Below are 7,643 nucleotides of genomic sequence, written 5' to 3' on the forward strand. Positions count from 1 at the left end.
CTTTCCTTGAACGTTTCCTGTTCTGTACTGAAAAAAAAATGTAAGAAGTAATATATGGGATGCAGAATTCTTTATAAATGTATCATATATTAGAGACAGGTAATAGGAACTGTGATAATTTATCAAATGTGGAAACCTTGAATGTATTATCTGTATTGCGCAACTAGACTCACCTCACTGCGACGCTGATATTTTTAACTGGTTTTGACCTTTGTTTCTGCTTGACCTTCTTCCACAGTTTTAGACGCCTTTATATTTGGCTCTCTACCAACCGGATCAATTCCTTCAGCCCCTTCGGAGATTTTAGTAAAATCCTTTAAAAAAGCTCCAATAAAATATAAAGTTACAATTATGTTAACTTGTTTGTTAGAGTATAGCTAGCAATCGGGACATTGGGTGAACTTTGTACATTTATGTGTTATCTGATAATATCTAAGAACATCTTGAGAAAATGTCATGATAGTTTAAATTACTTTGCCCGTTTTGTTCAGTTTCACTATCAATGAAAGTAACTAATATGGGTGAACGTTTTTATTTTAGTTCTGGTATTCTATTGAATAATATTTCGGACATTTTATGATAAAACAATTTATGAAATCGTTGCCCAATATGACGCCACAAATTGCGCTGGTTTCCCAAATATCCCTCTCTCAAAGAATCTATTGTTGACAGTTGTTGGTACGATAATTTCAAGATTAATGTAGACAGTTTAAGGCGTATATAAGAGAAGAATGGATGAATTGGTGTAAAACACAGCGTGTAATAAGAGAGGCGTCCTTGGCTGTAGAGCCAGTGGGGGAAGATGTAGGTCGATAGCGACTATCAAGTTCAGGGTCACTAGCGTGCCGTAGTGAGGTGGAGGGGGAACGGCTAGGGGAGGGGATCGGCGTGGGGCTCAGTCAGTTGCTGTCCGACTGCCGATATGGGTGTATCGTTCTTTCTTATCAGCAGAAGCCCGAGCCGAAGGCGGACGGTATAACCAGTGTCCTGTGACTTCGTGTGCCAAATAGTGTCTGCAGTTACCTCCGCACTCAGTTACTAGATCTTAGTGTTTACACGTTACCTCAAGTGTCTTGTGCGTAGTCATGATTACTCAAGACCTTCCCATTCTCAAGGGCATCCTCAACGGCGAAGTCAAGTACCATAATGCACGTACGTTTCATTTCCTGAATATACTTATTAAAAAAAAATTTATGTTTGCTTTGCCTTGTCCCATTGTGCCTTGCCGCGCTCCGGAGGCCGTACCGTTTAGGAAGCGACCTTCTCCTGACCTTACCACTTGGCGGACACGTCCTCTCTCAATTCACATCTTTCAATTACACATCCTTCTTCCTAGTTTATACTCCTTCACTTATTAAAACAAATTTCAATTCGAAACATAATTTAGAAATCTGTCAAAAATAGTATCAGCTCCACGTGACAATACTGTCAAACTCGTTTATCAGCCCATAATTATTAAAATCCGCAATCAATACTTGAGATCCAGTTACGCATTGTTTCATCAGAGATTTGTCAAACAATCCCTCCAAGAGGGCTTTCCGTGTTTGAGATGCAAACAAACTGAGCCGTATCCACCGTCAATCGTGATTGTTGAGCAAATATTATTCCGAAATACAATGATCAGCCTTGTTCTCCTCACGTTCGTTTGTTGTTTTTTTGTTTAAACTTTTAATTATAATTTTTTTAATAAATTAACGTAATCCTGACCTTGTTCATAGCCTGGTATCATGTTGACGCCAGTGACTTATCACTTTCGTAAATATGTTTTTAGCTCTTGTTTGAATATCTTTCATGTTTATTGTTATGTGGCTATCGGATTACATCTTGTTTACCTTTGTATTGGCTATAATGTATTTGAAATACATATGATCGTAGCAATGATCCGATAGGAAGGTGGCCCACGACGAGCTCCACTTTCTCCACTTTCATTGGTGAAAGTGAAAGAGCCCGACCCATAAAGGCATCCCACCGACGGGGATCGACTTTCGACTGGAGCGGCAGAAAGTGGGTCGCGGACCCTTTAACGGCCGGCAGCTGCCCGTATCACCTGCCCTTCCTAACGACCATTCCATACCCTAACTGACAATATGTCTGCTTCTGTGTACTTTTTACTCTATTAAAATCGGCATATAAAGTTTATAGGAAACCACTCTAAATCATTACTAAAAATTTTAATAATACAATTTTTTTGTAAATATCAGTAAATCATTAAAGAGAAAAATACCCATTTAATGACACTTCAATTTCAAAATTCGTTTACCAAGACTTTTTTTGAACTTCTATATTTTGAGGTTTTCAAATTATTTTATTTATTTATTTACTATTATCAGATTAAAAGATACTTATAAGATTTTTTTTAATATTTTGGGTCTTCCCTTTTATTTTTACAGCTGTGCGATTCGGCCGCGTGCCTAAGAGGGAGAAGGCCCGGATCTTGGCAGCTATGCAGCAGAGTACCAACTCCAAGTGCCAGGAAAAAGCCCTTGCCGCAGAACTGGAGGACGACTCCAGGCTCCTGAGGACCGTCGTCAAAGCGCACCTGGAGACCTGCGACTTCACGCGGGACAAGGTGGCCCCGATGATCCTCAGGGCAAGAGAACAACCTTCCTTCACCGCATCCCCGCCAACCCTGGTGAGTTATTTTATTTATGTTAAAACATGTTCATGCGTTAAATGTGACATTGTGCAGATTTAGAAGTAAGTCGTTTTAACTATATTTTAGTTGCATTGCTGTGTTATGAATGGTTATGACATGAAAAGTATGAGCACTGCCGTATTAATTTATTTTAAGAAAAAATCTGAATATTTAAAATTTGCTGTTATAGATTTGATAATTGGGTGCTTATTCGTGTTCATTTCTTTTTCTTGTTTCAATTATTATTATAAATTAAATCATATAAAGTGGTATCTAAAACGTCGAGATTATCCATATTTAGCTACACTGCTTAATCAATCTATTTTTAATTATTTCGCTATTCTTGTAATGTTTACCGAGCAACAGTGTTCCCGACGCATCGCAATCAACTGTAAATAAAGCCATCTGAATTTTCGCACAGTTGCACTTGATGGTGTCACTTTCAAACGTGACCTCCAATACCCGGTTAATTCGAACCCCGGTGGAATAGTCAAGTACCAACCGGCGACGTACCCAAGCTCAAGGATACACTAAGATCCGCGCAGTTTTCCACATCGTCAGAACCTCCCTCCACCAGTTACATAAATCTGCGATGACCTTGTTTGTATGGCAGGAGGTCGCAAATATTGTTGATCGGATTTGGGCGGGGCATCGACCTTTAGACCAAGTCATCGACCACCTACGGCCACTCGCCACTTAGTCACGTTATTTGGAAGGAGGGAATGGAAGACGGCCGGGGACCCTTGCGGGAAAAATAGCGTACCAGTCATTAACCTTGAAAGAGACAAACATCGGAAACCCACAATAGATAAGGGTGCCCATATCTGGCCTCGAAAATAGAACCCACCGCTGATAGCGATATGCGACTCTGGAAAGTTCAACCGCATCTTATCTCAATGCTGCTCATAGCCGTTCCTTTAGAACATTTCATTTTTAAAATTAATTGAATATTGTTTCTAGTTTGACTAATGTTAATTTCTTTTTTCTTTCCAGGCATGCCCCCTCAACCCAAACCCTCAGCCTTTGACAGGCCAACAAGAACTCCTTCAAGACTTTTCCAAAAGGTTTTCACCTGCAATCCGTGGAGTCGTCGAGTTCGCCAAAAGGATCCCAGGATTCTCGTTACTTTCTCAAGAAGATCAGGTCACTCTTCTAAAGGCTGGTGTCTTTGAAGTATTACTCGTTCGCCTCGCCTGTATGTTTGATACCCAAAACAATTCCATGATTTGCCTCAATGGACAAGTTCTGAAAAAGGACTCCATTCACAGTGGCTCCAACGCCAGGTTTCTCATGGATTCCATGTTCGACTTTGCAGAGAGGTTGAATTCGCTCAAACTGACAGATCCAGAGATTGGCCTCTTCAGCTCCATTGTTGTTATTGCACCTGGTGAGTTTTTTTTCCTTTCTTTTTTTTATCCTTCCATAAATTCCTTTTTATTTAGATATTTGAATTTTATAATTTTAACAAATTTTTTATCTTGTTTAGATCGCCCAGGGTTAAGAAATACCGAGCTAATTGAGAAGATGCAGAATAAGCTAAAATCTGGCCTCCACATGATGATGGCCCAAAACCATCCATCTCAGCCTGGTCTCGCCCAAGAACTGATGAGGAAGATTCCAGACCTCAGGACCCTCAACACACTACACAGTGAAAAACTTCTCGCTTTCAAGATGACAGAACAACAACACCTTGCCGAACAACAGCATGAAATGTGGGGTTCTATGGTAGGAGAAGAGGAGAGCAACAAGAGCCCTGGGACGTGGAGCTCCGGTAGTGAACTTGGAATGGAAGAAGTCAAGAGCCCCCTTGGTTCTGTCTCCAGTACGGAGAGCATGTGCTCCGGTGAAGTAGCCAGTCTCAATGAATACCATAGCCATGCCGCTTCCGCACCTCTCCTGGCAGCCACACTAGCTGGCTGTCCGATGCGACATAGGGATCAGGAAATGAAGGTACCACACAGGTTCAGGAAACTGGATTCCCCCAGTGACTCGGGGATCGAATCGGGCACGGAAAAAGTTGATAAAATGACTAGCAGTGCACCGACTTCAGTCTGTTCATCGCCTAGGTCATCTGTAGAAGACAAGGAAGACCACCATATTGAAGATATGCCCGTCTTGAAGAGGGTGCTTCAAGCTCCACCTTTGTATGATACTAACTCACTCATGGATGAGGCTTATAAACCGCACAAGAAGTTCCGGGCATTGAGGAAGGAGGAGTCTGACGCAGATCAGAATTCCACGAGTTCGCTGTCAATGACCCATTCCACTCTGGCGAGGTCATTGATGGAAGGACCTAGGATGACTCCTGAGCAGATGAAGAGGACGGACATCATCCATAGCTACATCATGCGAGGGGAACAGTGTTGGGGTCAGCAGAGCGTCATCACGACGACGGCAAGCCGCGGCTCCTACGTCATCGTGAACGCCCCAACTCCACCTCTTTACATCCCTTCAGTGTCCCCCTCATCAACGTCCAGCCTCGTGGAGCTCCAAGTCGGGACGCAGCCCCTCAACCTCTCCAAGAAGACGCCCCCTCCCTCCCCCCGGCCCAAGGCATTATCCTTAGAAGCCTAGGCTGCTGTATAGTACAAAGATAACGTGGTACAAATCAAACCCTTATGTGATCTCCCCCTGTATATAATACTTTTCTTTGGGGACTTTTGTATATCGTTTTGAACGAACTCATTCTTATGGTGCCACCTTTATGTTTAATTTTATTTTTTTTTTATTTTTCCTTTGAACACTGTATTATCAACAAACCAAATAATTTATTGGAAGAAATCTTTTTTAGCTATTTTAATATATAAATAAAAATATATATATATATATGTATAAATATATACATAATCGTGTGAGAATTATTTTATTTTTCTGTTGACTTTTAATTGTAAATCTTTTTAAATAAGTGTTTTAAACATGTTGTGTAGTTAGTTGTTGTGGTGTACTCAATTTTATCCTCAAAGGCAGATTGTTTTGGGAGTGACAATGTTAAAGGGCTTTGCTAGCCTACAGTCATATAATGGTTTTGTAATTTGGCTAAAGTCGAAAACACTCCAAAGCTCAAAGGACACTCCTTTAGAAGGCTCTAAGCACCAATCCTTTATGTTCTTTTATAATTATTATATACTAAGTATACATTATAAATATATATAAATGTGATATATTTCCGTATATAGTGGGGCTTGCATTTTATTTGTGTGTGTATGTTTAGTCTCATCGTATATGTCTCTCAGAATAATTCATTTTTAAAAACTAAAAAAAAAAAGAAAAAAAAAGATAAAATTGTAATTTTAATACAAAACTTTTATTTAACATACTGTTCAATCCCTCATTTGTAAATATAAATTTTGAGGTATTTGAGACTGAAAGGGAAGGCACGCCTTTGGTTTGGAGCCCGAAGTGAGTTCCTAACAAAAGGTTCTCTGCGACGTGGCCAGTAACAAATCAAGTTGAACCCACCATTTCTCCTGATAATCATTGTATAAAGTCTTTGTAAAGAAAAAATTTCTAGTTATAATATATATTATATAAAAAAAACTTAGGACTCCAAAGTTTATATTATTTTTGTGTTAAATATTGTAAATAATGAACATAATAATGTATTAATATAAATATACTTTGCTGTTTATAGTGCAGGCGTGGCTTCCTATGCATCTTTATTGTCTAATTGTCTCCTATGATTTTTTTTTTCTGGGTCTCGAAAAAGGCTGAGAAAAGAGTATTTTGCGGGAAGTGCCCCCGATTTCCTATGGAATTAAAGGGGCCAATGTCGATGTTGAAGAGGGTCATTTTTTTAATAATATAACCAGCATAAAAACGAAAAAAAAAAATGTAAAACAAGACAAATCATGTCCAATTGTCGGACAGGACACAATTTCCAATGTATGTGTATAAGCTGGATCTAGATTTTATTTTATTATTAACTACTTTAGTAATATTTTTTATTTTCTGATTACATGTAGCAACATGAATATCCTCGTGTGAATAAGCCCAGTGATAAGTTTTTGAATGTTTCGTATTGTTGTGTATTGTTATTGAGAAAATCACAGAGTAAGGTGTGTGTGTGCTTGTGAGTTTCATTTTGTAAAGCTTGAAAGTTTTTTTCCGAGACATTCAGATTAAAATGTCTGGTGAAATTAAATCAGTGTTTTTTTATCAAAGCTAATCCTCATACCTTTCCTTCTCTGAAAAATCAATTACAGAATCAAAATGAAGAGAAAAAAAATTAGGGTAAATATACCATTAGTAGGCACTGAAACGAAGTATACGCATACATAATTTTATTTTTAATGGTTCTTTTGAGTCGCCAAACCAAAAACAAATTCAAACTTTTCAGTAGTTCCTATTGTTTATTTTTATGTGCATATTTGAAATTTCAAGTGTCAATAACTGGTGTATCAACCCTATACGATCAAATTACTTTCTATTTGTTAATATTGCAATTTGCCATATATTAGAGATAAGTAATGATGATAATTACTTTCTTTCATTCATTCATTCCAATTTCATTGGACAAACAAAAACAACCTATAATAGCATTTTCTATTTGTTTATTCATAAAATTACATCCAATATGTTCCGACTAGATTATATTGGACCGAAATATCGGTCGGTGCCAAAATAACATACATAAATGATAAACCTAAATGCAATATGAGTTAAACTCTTGATTATTAGGAGGCAGTGAAGGCTGATACGATTTACAAGCTAGAACAGTAAAATATGAATTGATTTCTAGCGTTAAAACTAATAATTATAATTAATAAAATACAACTAAATATAAAATACTAAAATGATAATAAATTAAAACAAAAAATAAATAAATAAATAATGAAAGAACTTATGAATTGAATAAGTTAATAATAATGAACTAATGAATTCGTATGTATTCAGAACGAACAATTTTTTTTTTAAATATCGGATGATAAATACTAAATACATTTTTGACATCAGGATTTTTTTAAAAAGTAATAAACTGTCCTTAAAAAAAATGTTTAATCTTGTTTTC

General features: G+C 37.7%; 1 protein-coding gene across 6 annotated transcripts in view; it reads left to right on the top strand.

The window, feature by feature from the left end:
* Window positions 1-6,776, top strand: part of Eip75B (Ecdysone-induced protein 75B) — a 180,266-nt gene extending 173,490 nt beyond the window's left edge. For 5 of the 6 annotated variants that reach the window (XM_014421138.3, XM_014421140.2, XM_014421139.3 and 2 more), the window contains 3 exons: window positions 2,391-2,632; window positions 3,629-4,022; window positions 4,122-6,776. In XM_014421138.3, coding sequence (XP_014276624.1) covers window positions 2,391-2,632; window positions 3,629-4,022; window positions 4,122-5,209 — 1,724 coding nt within the window. In that variant the 3' untranslated portion in view covers window positions 5,210-6,776. Of the gene's footprint in view, window positions 1-892; window positions 1,153-2,390; window positions 2,633-3,628; window positions 4,023-4,121 lie in introns of those variants that run through there. The other variant, XM_014421143.2, reaches the window with a different exon arrangement.
* Window positions 6,777-7,643: the final 867 nt, after the last annotated feature.

Source organism: Halyomorpha halys, unplaced genomic scaffold (genome assembly GCF_000696795.3).
Source record: "Halyomorpha halys isolate HHAL.00 unplaced genomic scaffold, Hhal_1.1 Scaffold305.1, whole genome shotgun sequence".
Classification (NCBI taxonomy): Eukaryota; Metazoa; Arthropoda; class Insecta; order Hemiptera; family Pentatomidae; genus Halyomorpha; species Halyomorpha halys.